This window comes from Mustela nivalis (assembly GCF_964662115.1).
Source record: "Mustela nivalis genome assembly, chromosome: 5".
In the NCBI taxonomy this organism is placed as follows: Eukaryota; Metazoa; Chordata; class Mammalia; order Carnivora; family Mustelidae; genus Mustela; species Mustela nivalis.
The window spans coordinates 100708698-100726378 of NC_139024.1; the positions used below are offsets into that span (position 1 = coordinate 100708698).

Consider the following 17681-nt stretch of genomic DNA (forward strand, 5'->3'; position numbering starts at 1 on the left):
GGTTTAACAAACCTTTTTCTTAATGCAGTCTGTTACATCAAATTAAAAACATTTCAACCAATTTCAGAACCATTCTACATGAAAAGAAAAATATACAACTTTGACAGGCTAGTATTTATAAGGAAGAAAAGGTCTTAGAAAGTTATTTTTCTCCATCTTTCATATTCAGCAATTATAATTTTTGCCAAGCTAAATACCTTGTGAAGATCTTTATAAAATAGCTTTGTAACAAGGCACTAATATCCTGTTTTACTTTCACATGAAAAATACAGTTAAACTTATTTGTTCAGGAAAACTACTTTACAATATTACTCTATATATAGCATGTAATTCAGTATAATGTAATTTCATATAGAAATCTTCCTCATTTCTGTTACTAAATATATCAAATTGACTTCTAACACAATTGCCCTGGTGCCCATATTTTAGGAAGATTCCAATGAATTCCAATTTGGTATTTTTGCTGAAAGTCCCAGGGGCATGCAAAATATATATATACACACACACACATACACATATAGATATGTATACAGTTTTATTTAGAATCATTCTTACCTAGCACTCATACATATTTGAGTAATAAAAAAATTATAGTATGATTTATCAGTTTCAAGTGCCGGGGCGGGAGCGGCGGGGGGGGGGGGGTAAATGAAGATTTCAGGAATAATGGTAAATACTGCCTGAATGTGTCTTTTTGGAAGGGTAAAGCATTCTAATTTGCTTGAATACCATACGCAGGGATCACGTCTGTTTTGTTCACCAGCACATCCATTGGGCCTGGCAATACACTGCATATGGTGGCCATTAACACAGAACACATATTTTTCAAATGAACAAACATATTGTACTAAGTTGGGATGTTCCAGGATAAATTTTCCCCTTCAAACAGATTTACTTTTTGGAGATAAAGAAAATTTCTTGGAATAAAACAGCCATCATTTTCATCTAAGAACAGCTTATGAAAGTCTGTTTGCAGCCTGAACTAAACAAGGTACTTACTGGTATAAATAAAATGATTCTGTAACTTCAGATTTTGGCAGTTGGATTCATTCAGGTCGACTGTACTTTTATCTCCTTTTCTATCAGTTGATGGATTAAATTGCAAGCACGTTGGGATCATTGTGCATCTGTAATATTTTGTTACTAGGTTTTATACATAGGTGTGTATGTATATATACACACACAAAGCAGATTATCTAGATAATAGTCTTCCAAATAATTAATGGAAATGGAAATGGTACCTCAATTTCCATATAATCTCGGCTGCTTTCATTGTCAGAGAGAATGGAAACTGCATGCTTCACATCTGTCGTCTTAAGTACTGAAGAAATCTTTTTTTGTTGAGTTACCTGGTTGCCCAACCACGTCTGAGAGGCCCCAGGGAAGTCAGCTCAGTGAGTTGTGTAGTTGAGTTTTGACTAGACTTTGTTGATGTAGCCATTTCATAATTTTATTACCTCCAGCTTGATTTTAATTTGAACTGAATCTTTCAACATACAAAGGCAAGTCATACTTATTTTGAAATGAATTACTGAGTGATTCACTGATGAAACATTCTAAGGATGTTCGAAACATTGCCAGATGATTTAATAGACCAAACGAAGGTATCTCCAGAGGGTAGATTTACTGTGGCTACTTGATTTGCAACATATGACCCCATAACTCTCTGTGCACAACCGTTGCTTCGGCTTAATCTTACCTCCAACGCTGGACATTCTGGAGGAGTCCTGATGAGAGCTGGATTTATTGCGGTTTTGATTTTTCCGTTTGTTAGCGGCTCTCACGGATCGAAGGAGTACCTCGCTTGCCTTGAAGAAGGCCACCATGAACGGTTGTTTGGACTGAGGCCCGTGTCTTCCCACAAGACCCGCGGATTTTACATTGATACTGCGTCCTGGAACAGAAAGCGCAAGCACTTGGTTTATGAGAAAGAAAGAAGGTTTACCTGACGTGAATGAATTCTGAGGGTGCTTTGAAAAAGGAACATTATTTTTGAAAACATTATCAGAATGTTTTCCTTGCAGGCCAAAGATTTTTATAAACATGGAAAGTTTGCCGGTACAGACAATTATCCATGCTCGGTCTTACATTTTGCATCATTCTTCACCACAGAAGGCCCTCAGGCTGCCTTCACTAACTGATCCTTCTCAGACCTGGAAGTCAGCAATATTTCAGACGGAAAGGCTTGATTACCATCAGCCTGGAAATGTCCACATTAAATAACAATTTCAAAAATATTAGCTATGGACTCTTCTACATTAAATACTCTATAATTTTCCTCTAAGTGATAAAAGCTGAATGGCTGGCTGGGTGTTTCTACTTTCTTCAGCTTTTTCAAGCCTTTCAAGTGTTAATTAGTGCTGAGAGCCATCCCCTTCACCTCTGGCCTGTGCTCAGCAAACTTTACAAAGCTATGCTCCACTTAAAGCTCTTCAGATCACAGGTCATTCTAGGAGCCCTGCTGGAGACGGAGTTTTGCTTTATATTCCAGTTCTTTCTCAATGCCAAGTATTTTGAAGTAATCAGGGCAATTTCAGAGTTCCTCCCTCTCTGAGTTTTGGATACACCTGAATGTTTACTAAAGAGATTTTCAAACTTGTTAACCAAGCCTAGAGACTAAGAAAGAAAAGTTCCAGGTGAGTTTGGAGACTCACTTTTGTCTTTAAACCAGTCTGCATGCCAGACCCTTCCGAGCCCGCTGATGTGGTTGTGTATCAGAGAATGACTGCAACCAGAGCCTGCACAGCAATGCGTTAGAAGTCAAGGTGTCCTAGAGACTAGAAGTAGTTGTTAATAAAGAACCTCTGCAATTGTGTAGTAATAATAATACTAACAGTAATGCCAAAGGTATTTGGAGCACTTGCTATGTATGTGCTAGGTATTTTTCTAAGTGTTTGCCATGCAATATTTAATTTGGTTCTACAAATACTCTAGAAGTTAAGTATTACTATTTTCCCCTCTTTACAATTCACTCTAGTTATGTTCTTCTAATTAAAAAAAAAACACTGAATTAAAAATATATATATATATCTGTGGCTATATTATATACATATAGTTTATATATTTATATATTATATATTATTATTCATATTATATAATATTATATATTATAAATATATATATTTATATATATTTTTATCTGAGATATATATATCTCTCATTGGCTGATAGCTAGTTCCATGAAAATCACCCAAGGAGGATGAACTATTTAACCTTAGGTTGTAAATTTAGTTGAGAATTACTAAAAACTCATGCAAAGTTTCTACTCTAGATACAGAAGTTACCAATCTTTTAAGAGTCATATATAATGTGGTTTGAAATATGTGCATGATTGACTCTGCCTTGCCCCCTGAGAGATGTGCATGTTTTCTTAAAATATTTATTCAGTAAAGACTGTGGAGTAACCTCAGTCCATTATAAGACCTGACCCACCTTAGAAGCAAGAAAAGGAAAACAAGTCCTTGAAACGGCATCAATGGCATTTTAGCAAATAAACTCTTGCTCTTAACAAAATTTATTTTGGCAGCATAAACACTTTTGTGTATACTTGTATTGTGCAGAGACCTTCTACCGTCAGAAAATGAGACCGTGTCATGTGAGGCTGTGCAGCTGTTGGGAGGGACACAGAGGTCCTTAAAGGACATTTAAAATGTGGAGGTATTGGTTAAAAAAAGGAAAAAAAGGAAGCATGTGTACTGATCCAAGCCGCATCCGTGGCCTCATCAATTGTCCTACAACGTATTGGGGGAAATTTATTTGGTTCCCACAATTATTAAAACGGGCGGGATCTGCCTCACAAACGCCACTGTACCCAGTCCTACCGAAGAAAGAACTTCCAAATAATCAAGGCAGTAAACCTTAAACAAATAAGCATATAGGTTTCTCTTTTAAATGCAAACTTACAGTGGCTCTCTGCCAGAGTCTATATTTCTTAGAAAAACTCTATCACTGGCATAAATGAAAGAGGCAGTTTGATTTGTGGTCAGAGCAGTTTCCATTCTACTTCCACTGTAACAAATGTATTAATTCAGCTCAGACTTCCTCCTTCTGGCAGCCCTTTTGCTGTAAAAAGAGAAATTAGAAGTTCCAGCCAAATACCATACCTTGAACTGACCCACTTCAATACATAAACACTTTTACAACATATTTATTCAGGTGCAGCACTTGAAATTGGTTTAAGATGTTTCCAGTGACAGAGAGCTCAGCGAAAGAAAAAAAAAAAAAAAAAAGAACTGAGAAACTTGACTGTTATGGAATAGAATAACTGGCGATCTGTTCTTCAAAAATAATTTTTTTCTCTCTTAGAGTACAACATAAAATGTATTTGTTGAGCTTTTATTTTGATTTTTTAATGAAGTGTTAATTTAACAGGAACTAAATTTTTACTTGTGTACATCCATGACTGCAGAAATCATTTTTAATATATGATCTCTCTAATACTAAAATAGGTTGCCACAAGATGTTCGCAAATGGAATAGAGGTAAAGTGAGTTTTCCATTCATTACAACACACACTGCCCCTTTTATAGTTAAACAAGCACTTAACGCAAAGTTCCAAGTTTCCCCGGGTTTGCAAGAGAGTTTCTTTTATTGTCATTCTAAAGACTTTCAATACTGTAATTTTTAATCTGTGGAGAAATAATACTGCTCTAAAAGGTTTATGTTCTGAAAACTGTAAAGATGTGTGTATGTTACAAATATGGGTTTCTTGGTTTTTTACAAAGGTGGATATTGTGTGTGAAGCAAAGTAGTCTTCAAACCAACGTGAACTCCCTTTAAAATAACTTTTGATATTATTAAGTTTCCTTTTGGTTTCCTTTTTACTTCAGCAATGAGGTGACTATGAAGATTCCATACGTTAATGCTTGCTCAGTCACTCTTGGTCTTGAGCTCCTGCGCCTTCAGACACAATATACCTGTACCGATTACGAGGACCAAGCCTTTCTGAAGGGCTGAGCAGTTGTTTTTGCTAAAAGTGTTAACAGGAAGACTATATTGCATGTATTGAAAATAGTGACTCTTTTATAAAATTGATTTGAGTATGTTGAATTTTATTATTAAATGTACAGTGTGCTTTAGATATTGCAAATGTATAAAGAAGCCTTACCTAAAACATTTTGATTTGGGAAAATTATACGTATGTATGTATCACTGTGGTTTTATTTTTCAAAGGGGATCCTTACATTTGATTTCTAACTAAAACCTATAGCTATAGAAGGATTAAAGATTGACTATATGGTGAAAATGGAAATGGCGTCTAGTAATGAAAAGAATATTAAATAGAAGGGGGACGAGCTTGGGCTGAGGCTTCATCCCCTTAGGATTTAGGCAGGCCTAGGCATAGCCAGAACATCGCTAGGTTTATTTCACCAAGCACAGAGCATAGAACAACATCACGGGAAAGAACCCAGGAAAGAATAAATTCAAAACAATGCCCCAGGGTGTGTAAGGGAAAAGAGAAAATTTAAGCAGCAAATATATGTGGATATTATTCCTCAGTTTCACTAACTACAGAGTGAGTAAAAATGGGTTTAGGATGATATCTTCCGAAGAAATGATTACACTTTTCACCCAAAAATCAAGAGGGAAATATCTGAGTCTGGGGCTCTAACTTGCTCAATTTTGCCATAACTGAAGCTGGAGATTGGAGACTTCCAGACCTGCCACTCTGACCCTCATGCCTTTGTATAAGCAAGGGGGTCAGGTTATTGTATTCACATGTGCCTAAGGGCACAACGAACTATTTGAAATGTATAGTCATCACGAAGGTAGAATGGCAAACAAAAGATCTATCCCAAACCTACTGGTTTTGCATTTCAGACCATTCCTTTTGGAAAATGGGACTTTGAAAATGTTTATTTCTTTAAAAATAGGGTTATTAAAGGAGGCTCTGACATAAAACAGCTCTTTGTAGGCATGTTGATACTATAAGGATAAGTGGTTCCAAATATGAGCATTTAGTTTCCTGCAGAATACACAGTTTGAAAAACATGCATTTGGGGATTTATCAGTCTAAACGTTGATATCGCTCTGAGATGTTTGCATAAATTCCAGTTATTTTCCTCCTGTAAACCCACAGTAATTGACTGCTTAACCCAAAACACCTGGGATGGAACTTGTGCCTAAATTACCTATCCTTCATCTTGAAAAAGACTCTTGCAGCATCCTTTATGGACTATTTCATAGAAGACAAACCAGTGCATTGTTTCCAATCCACATACCCTTCTGATCTGCATTTATTTTCAATCTGTGATTAAATTTGATTCTGGTGCTCTTAAATTATAGTTTCTGTGACTCTAAATTATACTGGAATTTTACCCTTTTTAGAAACAGATGATTTAAAATGTGCAGAATTCTCTACTAAGAATACAGACTAAATCATCTTTATATCAGATTTTAAGGAATGCAGGGAAGACAGGATTTTGTCTATTTAAATTCCATATACATTTAAACTCAAATTAACTTAAGCAGGTTGTAATCTAGCTATAAATTTCAACTCTGTTATAATTTGATAACATTTCCATAGTTTCTAGTTTTATAGTAAAAACACTGGCATATTGCCAGATATAAGTACACAGATTTGAAGTGTCACAAACAGAATTTTATGTTTGTGCTCAGAACTTTCTTTTTTTCAAGATGGTTTCCATTGCTTATAGCCTCAAACAAAAGCAAGGAAAATCTTGGATTATAAACTATTTCAGTGATACTGAAAACTCATTGTTAAGAGACTTCTGGAAAAGCTTTTGAACTTTAGAATGAATGCAAGGTAGTAAGATCTTTGATTCTTCAAAGTAATCCTGAGACTCTGTTTAACAGGCTGGGCTCTGCATGTAATGCCTTTGCTAGATGTTCCCATTCTCTTTTTTATACTGACATTTAAAAGAGTAAGTTAAAAATAACCGCTTAATTTTATATTAAATATTATATATTTATAATTATACACTCATTATGAAAAGGTATGAAAAACAAAAGGACAAATGTCATAATATATGCAAATAGGATAGGACTCTGTGGCTGATAGTAAAAAGACACATCAGAGGACTGAACTCCACGGAGGACAACTGAGAACCCTATCCTGACACCGTGACATAAACTAGGAGTTGAAAATTATCTGTAGACAAGAAATGTGGTTACCATTCCTGGTAAAGCAGCAGTAGAAGAACTCCATTTTCCTCTATACCTGAGATGACTGAAAGTTAAAGAAGTTAAAGGAGGAAGAAATTTTTTTTTTATTCACATTTATTTTTATTTTTTTTTAAATTTTATTTATTTATTTATTTGACAGAGAGAGATCACAAGCAGGCAGAGAGGCAGGCAGAGAGAGAGAAGGAAGCAGGCTCCCCGCTGAGCAGAGAGCCCGACGCAGGGCTCGATCCCAGGACCCTGAGATCATGACCAGAGCCGAAGGCAGAGGCTTTAACCCACTGAGCCACCCAGACGCCCCGAGGAAGAAATTTTTTAAAGAGTTGAAGTTTGGGGGTGCCTGGGTGCCTCAGTCAGTTAAGCCTCTGACTTGTTTCTGCTCAGGTCATGATCTTCGGGTCGTGCCATCAAACCCCGCATCAGGCTTTACACTGGGCATGGAGCCTCCTTAAGGTTCTCTGTCTCCCTCTCCCTCTGCTCCTCCCCCAGACCCTTCCTTTTCTCAAAACAACAACAACAACAACAACAAAGAACAAAAAACCCACAACTTTTAAAGACTTCAAATTTTTTCTAAACATTTTGTTGAAGGCACTATAATGTGCCCCGCAGCTTGAAAAAGTGGTGGAGATGAGAAGAAAAAAGTAGATTATTTGGTCAGAAGCATTGGCACAGTGAGTAGAGGCATGAAGGGCTGGGGAGGGGGATGCAAAAACTTGAGAACTGCAGCTCAAGAGAGTCTAGGAAGGAGGGCCTACGGAAAGAGGGACCAAGAACCGTTAAGGATCAGGGCCAGGTTTGTGCCTAGTTGTGGAAGCCGTCCAGAATGCTCGAGTGTTTTATTGCACCAAGAGTGGAGCTGAGGTGATGGAAACGGTCTCCTTCCATGGGACATCATTCCGAGATGAGGAGGCTTACTGTCTCAGGTCTGACGAGCCCAACAAATGTCTCTGACTCAGGCCTTGTTTTCAGCTGGTGGAAATATGAATCTCAAACTAGGAACTGCAGTTTACCTTCACGTAAGCACTTACTTTTTAATAGCTCTTTGCTTTATATATAGTGCCTTTCCCCTGAGACCCTACAAGCTTTACAGACATCATCTGTCACATGCTCCCAAAAGATTGGTTAGCCGTTGGTCTTACAGTCCTCATTTATTTTAAGAAAGCAGAAACATTCTTTTCACAAAACCATGAAAAGGGTGAATTATTTTTAGCCTTTTTTCCAGTTATTATGTGCCTTTTAAAAATAAAAAAAGTGTGCGCATGCGTGTGCACACACACACACGTCTTTCCTTTAAAATCATAGATTTAAGTAAAACTCTAACAAGGCAGAGTTTCAGCAGACTATCCACCCAGAGTCTTTAAAAACTTTTTTGATGTGTTAAGATACCAGTGAAAAAAGCTTTTAGAATTCAAACTCATTTTAATGTGTTTGATAGCAGTGAAATTAATTTAATTTCACACTTCATTTTATCTCTAGGAGGTGAAAGTGGTCTTTGAAATAAACTTAATACAGTTACTTAAGGAACTGATGTGTGTCTAAAAGAAACACTCTTTTTGACCAGCTTATATATGATTCAAAAGAATTATTACCATAACAGAAAAGCATGGCTTGTTAAAGGTTTGATCTTTCTTTTCAGTTTGATAAATGAACCTGTGAAATGATCACAAGCCACTTCCAGAATCTTTGGGCGAGTCCATACCACCAACATGAAGAGGAATCTTATTCGGACACCTGATCAAAGAGAATGAAGAGAGCAAAAGATATTCTCCAAAATCTGCAGTGAAGAACTGATACTAAGATACCAAATACATATGCTATCGTCAGTGTCTACATTTGAGGGGGAAAAAAAAGAGTAAAGACATTTGGCATTTAACTCTTCCCTTCACATATGAATGCCGGATCACAAAACATACATTTGAGTGAAACAAAAGCAGAACTTTTCTTCACCAGGTTCTCATGTCTCTGGCTCTGGCAAAAAATATAAATTGGCCTGCCTCACATAAATGACCAGTCACACCACCAGGATGCCATGACGTTCCCCAGAGGAAAAGCATCCCTCTGAGCCATCCGCATACAAAGTAACAACTGGGTCCCAAGAGTGGTACCTTTTGGTCACCCTCAGCAGCAACATCTGATTTCGTAGCCTAAGTAAATCTTTTATATTTCTATCAGCTATATTCCTTCAGAGAGAAATCATGTAAATACCTCCACATATAAATATAACAGGTACCCAAAAGTAGTAATAAGAATGCCCTCCCAAAGGATCAAGAAAAGTGGAAATTGAGAAGCTTAACTCATTCAATACTTGTAACAACAAAACAGCTGCCATCTATTGAAGATTCATCTACCTTGTATTTACTCTGTACAATAAGGCAAGGATTACATTTTAAAAATGAATAAAATAAGACTCAGAGAAGGATCAGATTTTTAACTCAGCCCTGTGAACCTTGAAGTAGTCTGCTATTCCTTTAAGTACATAGTGTACCCCTTTGTTAAAGATTGGTTGGGGCTGTTGCTTTGTCTTGAGTTTCTGCTTTCCACCTAGAGAAGACTGGAGGAAAACCATCCATCTCAGATCTGTCAGTGATACACACATGGTGTCTGGAAGAACAGTGGTATAGCCGCGGCTTTTGTTAAGTTCAAGGTCGGACTTTCCTTAGTAAGCAAGAAAATAAGGATTCAACACGACTTGCCAGCCATGGAACTGAGGTGATGTCCTCAGTTTATATTCCATTCAAATCAAAACTTGTCATACTACAGAGAAATTAGCATGCATTTTTAAGGAGCTGGAATATGTAATTTCCCTCACAAGGTATTTTCCTCTACAAATTTTGATCACCTCTTACGACACAACTATGGGCCCTGGTTGTCCTACACTTTTGTGTCTCTCTTTTTTTTTTTTTTTGGTTTTCCTCTCTTGCACATGAGCCCACGCCAAGTGTGCCAAAGTTTAATTCTCAGCAGCACAGAACATGGTGCCTGAGCATGCCTTATAGCAACTGAAGCTTCTCTTTTCTTCCCACTGTTTTCTCTGCTCATAATGCAAAACCCATCCTGCTGTTATTTTTACATATGTCTTTGAAAAATACAGACCAGCAATAACTTAAACTCACAATGGAACGAAAAATGGCAAAGACATAGTTAACTCCAGTGCATGGTGAGAATAAGGAGAATCTCATATTTTTCATGGCCCTAAATCAATATTACCATGAAAATATTTACCCCTCAGATCATTAGTTAAACCAGAATTAGAGTCTAGAATTGGGAATATAACAAACAACAAAAACTGGCATATGTCCCTGACATTGGCATTTGTTTGGCAAGATCGGTGATCCATAGTTACTGTTCTGAATTAGGGAAAATCAAAAACAGAAATACAGATGTAGCCAAACACTTCCATATCCCTTTTCATTAAGGGAAATCTAAAAAATGGTAAAATACTTCTTTCACCAGATAATGAAGCAAGACTAACTAACTCCTGTTTGTCTCTGCCTACTTTAAATCATTGATTTCAAAACTCTTCTTCACGTATGATTTTGAGTTATGATGCTAAAATTTGGATAAGAAAATTATGATTACCATGTGTCTCTCACTGAAATATATACATACTATACATTAAAACACAGTAAAATGCCATTAAAACCTAGTTTTAAAACATATGAGCCATGGTAAAAAAGCATATTCAAGGTTTTCCATTTATTACTGAATATATTCCATAATCAATATCTACTTATAAAAGAAAATCATTTTCTCTCTACAAATTTTTATATAAGACTCAATTAGGCTACAAGAGGCCCATTCAGGATACTGATCAGAGAAAAAAATATAGGTATCAAAAAAAGATGTAATATTTTAAAAGATACCAGAATCATGATTCTTCATTTCCAGCAGAATGAAAACATCTACAAATTACATTCTAATCACTTTGGTCAAAAGTCAAGGTTTTTAGAAAAGCACATCACCCAATTAAGCTCAACTTACAGGGAAAAAAAAAAACAAACAAACACATGAACAATTAAAAACATCTTTCATTGACCAAGGATTTTTTTTTCCTTCAAATTTTTTAGGAAAGAATTACCCCAATGTGTTGCTCCCAAAACACAATTCAGGTAGTCCAAGATCTCTTTAGGGTTGAAACAATACCAACTCACTGTCAGCTTTGATGCTGGAAGATGGGAAGGTGAGATGGGAGAAAGGATTAACTTCACACCAACTTTTTATAAAATAGTAAATTCATAAATCTGGAAACTGCATGCTTGACTGGCCTCAGGGCGACTTTGCTGTACCCTGGCTTCACAAACCTGAGCACCCGTTGTCAATTAAAAAGGGCGGTGAGGGAGGTTGAGATGAGGATTCCATGATGGGGAATATGGATTAAGGGAGAGAAAATGGGAGGAGAACCTATCAAAATACATTAGTGAAAGACATTGTATGTAAGGGAAAGGGATGTTCATTATTAAATTCAAAATAAAGAAATTAAATTTGGCTAATTTAATTACATGTTGAAGTGAATCACTGGCAGAGAAAAAGTTACCTTCTCAATTTATGAATTTATCAAATTAACTATAATCATGTAAGGGGCTGAAAGAAATGCTGAAGTAGTTAAATTTAGAAAACAAAAAATATGGTTAAAATGCTGTTACCTTTTGTAGGGCAGATCACAATTCAATTCCAGACAGAAAATACAAAAACCCAAAAGTGACTCCCAACAGAGCCAACACAAACTTCAACTTTGTCCCATAACGATCATTATTAATAGTATTTTTAAATTTGGAAATTCAAAAAATACATTTATTTTTTCAGTTTAGAATTTGTACAAAATTCATATAATTTGTGAAAATCATAGTATATTAAACCTGGCTCTGAAAATAAGTCATTGTTAGATTCATGGGCAAAATTCTTCAGCTTTCTAAGGCTGAGTTTCTTCATGTATAAAATAGGATAATCGTGAAGATGAAGTAGACATTAAAGAGCTAGCAAAATGGGGCACCTGGGTGGCTTAGTGGGTTAAGCCGCTGCCTTCGGCTCAGGTCATGATCTCAGGGTCCTGGGATCGAGTCCCGCATCCGGCTCTCTGCTCAGCGGGGAGCCTGCTTCCTTCTCTCTCTCTCTCTCTCTGCCTGCCTCTCAGTGTACTTGTAATTTCTCTCTGTCAAATAAATAAATAAAATCTTAAAAAAAAAAAAAGAGCTAGCAAAATGCCTGGCATTCAGTAAGCTCTCAGTAAATGTTAGTTTCCATTAGTTATTAATATTATTGCAATTGACCATCACAGCAAACACATGGTTTGAATATTTATCTAGAATGAACTAAAGATGTATCTAGGAAGTAAAACTCAGATTAATCATAAAGAACTAAATAAAATAAAATATTAACATGAAAGAATAATTGATGTCAGTAAAAAACACTGTGAAAATCAGGATATTAAAAAAATAGATTGTGGGCCACCTAGGTGGCTCAGTGGGTTAAAGCCTCTCCCTTCAGCTTCGGTCATGATCCCAGGGTTCTGGGATCGAGCCCCACGTTGGGATCTCTGCTCGGTGGGGAGCCTGCTTACTCCTCTCTCTCTCTGCCTGTCTCTCTGCCTACTTGTGATCTCTGTCAAATAAATAAATACAATCTTGAAAAAAACAGATTTTTATGTAGATAGAAAGTAAATTTTGAAAAATAGAGTGAGTTGGAAAATACATGAAGTATAGTTTATGAAAACTGTATATGACTAATAAGAGAATTAGTAACGTCTTGGGTTGAGCAAAGCACAAATTTACCAGTGCTCCAATATTTACGTTAAGTTATCCTGGTCATGAAAGGCTTATTGATGATTTTGCTCATTTTTATGCAGTGGGAAAACAGTAAAAAATTCTGAAGCCTAGAGGAAAGATATATGTTCTCTGATGTTCTTTAATGCATTACACGGGTTAGAAAACCCATAGGTCACAGCTTACATGGGTTTGGAAAATTAACAATACTGATTTTTAAACCCCAAGAGAAATTATGTCATATTTATTTTCAGTAGACATCTAGTCATTTTTACCATAAAGATATGGTAAAAAAGATATGGAATTCTTCTCAATGGGAACTTTTCTGAAACATTCACATAAAATGACCAATGCAGTTGTTTCTTTTAGCCATCTTATAAATATCACTCCATGACTTGAATCATACAAAGCATGTTTCTTAGAAACTAATACACTGCCATAGATAAACTTATGTTTTAATGTTTTTGAAATTCTGTAGAAATATGATAGAAACAGAAGCCACTTTAAAGAAAATATTCTAGAAAAATTTAGATTAAGTTTTATGTTTTGTTACAATACTGAAAATGTTACTGTGGCCCTTAACATAAAAGAAAGTATAATCTTTCTAAATTCTGTCACAAGACCACTCTAGAAATTAACAATTATAGATTATCAACGAAGAACTTATATCTGATTCCTCCATGACTCCTTGAGAATGTGTTTATGACTGAATATTTTCTCTACACACACACACACACACACATACATGCATGCCGCAGTTACCTCAAAAGATAGAAAGTTCATGAGCTAACATTTCTTGCTTCTCTTACCAGTTTCTCCATCTCTAATTTTATATATCTTGAGTTTTGGTTTGAATGTAACTATTTAATATTGAGCTCCTTTAAGATGGCACATTTCTATTCACTGCACCCTCTCTGAACATAATATTTATATATGTATAAGGTTGAAGTATAAATCTAAGCTCATAAATTACAATTACCTGATAAATTATTTCATGAAATCTCATGATGCCTACAGAAAATGTCAAATAAATGGTGGATTCTTCCAGTCATATTTAGCTCATCACTTCACAGTACAAATTATTCTGTAGTCATCAACTTCCGTTTATTAGGCATTTTTTTCCTTGTACCTAAATCAGCTATCTTTTTAAAATTTCCACATTGATTTAATTTCTGGACTGTGGAGTAAAAGTTCAATTTTTACTTATTTATTTATGTAAGTATCTGAAGTTAACTATTCTTCAGCTATCTTCCTAATTTATTCTTACATATTCATCTAAAAGTCAAGCAAGTATGCTCTAATTATCCTTAACATTAAACAGTACATAAAGAACTACTTCATTTATACTAATATTTACCTAGAACAAATCATAGGAGTATATGTTCCTTCTTATTTTCAGAACATTTAGCAAGATATGTGATTCTTGCCATTTCTTGGATATGGAGACTCATTTATTTATTTGAAACCAATTGTCATCATCATAAATTCAGCTAACAGGAGCCATATGGTTTTATGAACAAAAGTGACTTAATTGCTTTATAAGATAAAGTTCAGATAAGGGAAGAGAATATTATCAAATCTCAAAATGTTTAAAAGATCCTCTGATAAGCAGACATAATTCAACTTTTTGAACTTAGATAAATAATGGGAAACTGCAGTCAAAACAGCAGGACAAAAAGAAAAATACCACCCTTGATCTCTGAATTTCTTCTGCTACTTATTAGCACTATGTCAGCTGATATTCAGATTAACTAACCACATAGATCATTGGATCCTTGACACAGATAAATAGTCATCTGACAACACAGGGGCTTAATTTACAGATTTTTCCCCTGAGGTAAAAACGACTGTCCTAGGAATCCTAAGGGTAACACAACAAACTTATATAACCAAATATTTCCATTTTAAGAAAGCAGATTCCAGGACATTAAATTTAAGCGGATATTACATTAAGAACTCTTCAATTGCCTCACATAAACATACTCGCATTCCACAAAGGTAAATGAATCTTTAGTACCTTGTACGTTTGTTTAATATATAATGACATGAGGACTAGGATATATTTTCCTAATTAGGAATATATATTCTGGATGTAACTAGAGGGTATTATGCTGGGTGAAATAAATCAACCAGAGGAAGACAATTAGAATATAACCTTACTCATATGTGGAATTTAAGAAACAAACAGAGAATCTTAGGGAAAGAGAGGAAAAATAAAACAAGACAAAATCAGAGAGGGAGACAAACCATAAGAGACTCTAAACTATAGGAAACAAACTGAGGGTTGCTAGAGAGGAGGGGAGTTAGGGGATGGGGTAACTGGGTGATGACATTAAGGAGGGCATGTGATGTAATAAGTACTGGGAATTATACAACACTGATGAATCATCCATCTCTACCTCTGAAACTAACAATATATTATATGTTAATTAAGTTTAAATTTAAAAAATTAAAAAAAAAGTTTGAAAAGTAAAAAAAAAAAGAGAGATATATATTCTGTAATTCAAAAGATGTCATGGAATTTTAGGAAAATCCAATTTTTAACACAGTGTATTTAAAAAAAATTACAGGACACTGCAATTTTGAAGATGATTTTTATCAGTAGGTTAAATTACTCTGCACATAGTAAGAAAAATGAGCAATTAGCACACACCTCAAGGCTGTAGAAAAAATGATTAATTCCATTCCTTATTATTAATGTACATGAGGCAGCTGTCAATTTCAAGCAGTAAACAACAACAACAAAAAACCCACATGTTAGAACCCTGGGCAATAAAAGTTCAAAAATACCCACTTTCAATCTAATAGTGCTAATAAGTAAAGTCAATGTGTTTTTTTAAGTCTGCACAATAATGGTGAAAATAATAGATTAAATATGCTTTTAGAAAAGTTCTGATATGTGTAATTTCTAAAAGTAGAACAGAGAAAACACTTGTATATGAACAAGCAGAAAAAAATGCTCTAATTTTGACACTTTATGATGTCTGGAAATATAACTACTGCCTAGCGTGGGACAATGATTTGTTTCCTTGACTTTTCGGGAAGAACTTCTCTGATGTTCTTCCAATGAACTCATAAGATACCTTCCATCTTCCAATTAGTTTATAGAAAATGGCATTTGTATAGTGGGGATTTTACGCAGTGTGCTATAAATATCAGGATAACATATTTAGAAAAGACTCTTTAGCAAAGACTACCAATATTTCTTTACCCACATCTTCTACAAACATTAAAATACGGCTTGTAATTCTACAATTTTGCAAGAACCCATCTAGATGCTAATAAGCTTATGAAGCCAAATGCTAGTAATTTATACTAAAGCATCTTTGGGTCGGAAATTTTTTCTTTTTCTTTTTTAAAGATTTATTTATTTATTTTAAGGAGAGAGAGAGCTTGCACATCCATGCACCCACTGGGGGGAGGGGCAGAAGGAGAGGGAGAAAGAGAATCTTAAGCATACTCAGAGCCAAATGCAAAGCTGGAGACGGGATTTGATCTCAGGACTCTCAGATCATGACCAGATCGGAAATCAAGAGTCAGATGCTCAACCAAGTGAGCCACCCAGGCACTCCTGGAAATGTATTCTGATGGTAAAATAGACCAGCCTTTAATCAGTTATCCCTACATTTATAAGCCTATCGAGTGACAAAAAGCTTATTTCCCTTATTTTCATTGAAACAATTAGTTATTCCCCAAATATCTATATTTTCTAAGAATAAGATGATTGGGACTCAAGAAAGGTACTACATTAAGTACTGATAATTTGATAGTCTCTGGTACCTATAAATATCTAACCACTGTAAGCAATCAGTCAGTCATGATCCTCGTCTCTGAGTGCTCATTTCTATTGACTTCACATCCCATACAGGACTAATCTAAAAGTTTCCTACCAATAATCACTTTATTAGCCAAAGTTATTAGACATGAGCCTAATAACACAGCTGTCTATACACTGTGCTGCCAACTCGACGTTTAAGAACATATCAACAATCCTGCCTTTTTCCAGTGGACTATCATTTGCAAATTTATCTAAAACTCTTTTAAATCATCTAGTCATCTGTACAACCTCCTTAGTCAAAAAAAAAAAAAAAAAAAAGGAAAGAAAGAAGAAAAGGAAGAAAAGAAAAAAAAAAGAAATTAAGAAATTGATTCTAAATTAAATGAGTCCCCCCTGGAATAAGTGCAAAGTCTCTGTATATTCTCTTTACCCTGATATTCAGCATAAAGACCTTTTATTGCTATCTTACAGTCTCACACTGTCCCTGCAAGTTATTACTATTATACTGATTTTATTAATGCTATGGCTATAATATGAACTACCTTGTCAGAGCCAAGATTTGAATCTAGTTTTCCTAATTATTTCTTCTTAGAATTTGTATTTCCAGATTGGAGCTACTTATTGTCTTTATTTATCCTCCTTAATTAAATTAAATTAAATTAAATATCAAAAAATAAGAATTAAAACTTTACATTCTCTTATCTGTAACAATAATAATAAGTTTATTTATCTGATATTTAAGTATCAATTACAATGGAATTTAAATTGAAACTTTAATACCTCTGAAATCTGCTTTCTTGATTCGGCTATAAAATTAAGTGAAACTTTGAAATATCTATCTATAAATCTTAATTTTTACCCTGATATGTTTAAAGATTATGCCACAACTTCATTCAAAGAAAAATGGATATTAGAGTTTTATTTAAAAAAAAGAACTTTATAATGTTTCTTGGACATTAAACAATAGTCTGACAAAACAACATTTTGATGACTTGAATACAA

At 35.0% G+C, this 17681-nt stretch overlaps 1 protein-coding gene across 2 annotated transcripts in view; it reads right to left on the reverse strand.

Moving 5' to 3' along the window:
* BMP5 (bone morphogenetic protein 5) overlaps positions 1-17681 on the reverse strand; it is a 115111-nt gene that overhangs the window by 17207 nt on the left and 80223 nt on the right. For both annotated transcript variants that reach the window (XM_082731239.1, XM_082731240.1), the window contains exon 4: positions 1700-1894. In XM_082731239.1, coding sequence (XP_082587365.1) covers positions 1700-1894 — 195 coding nt within the window. The remainder of the gene's footprint in view (positions 1-1699; positions 1895-17681) is intronic.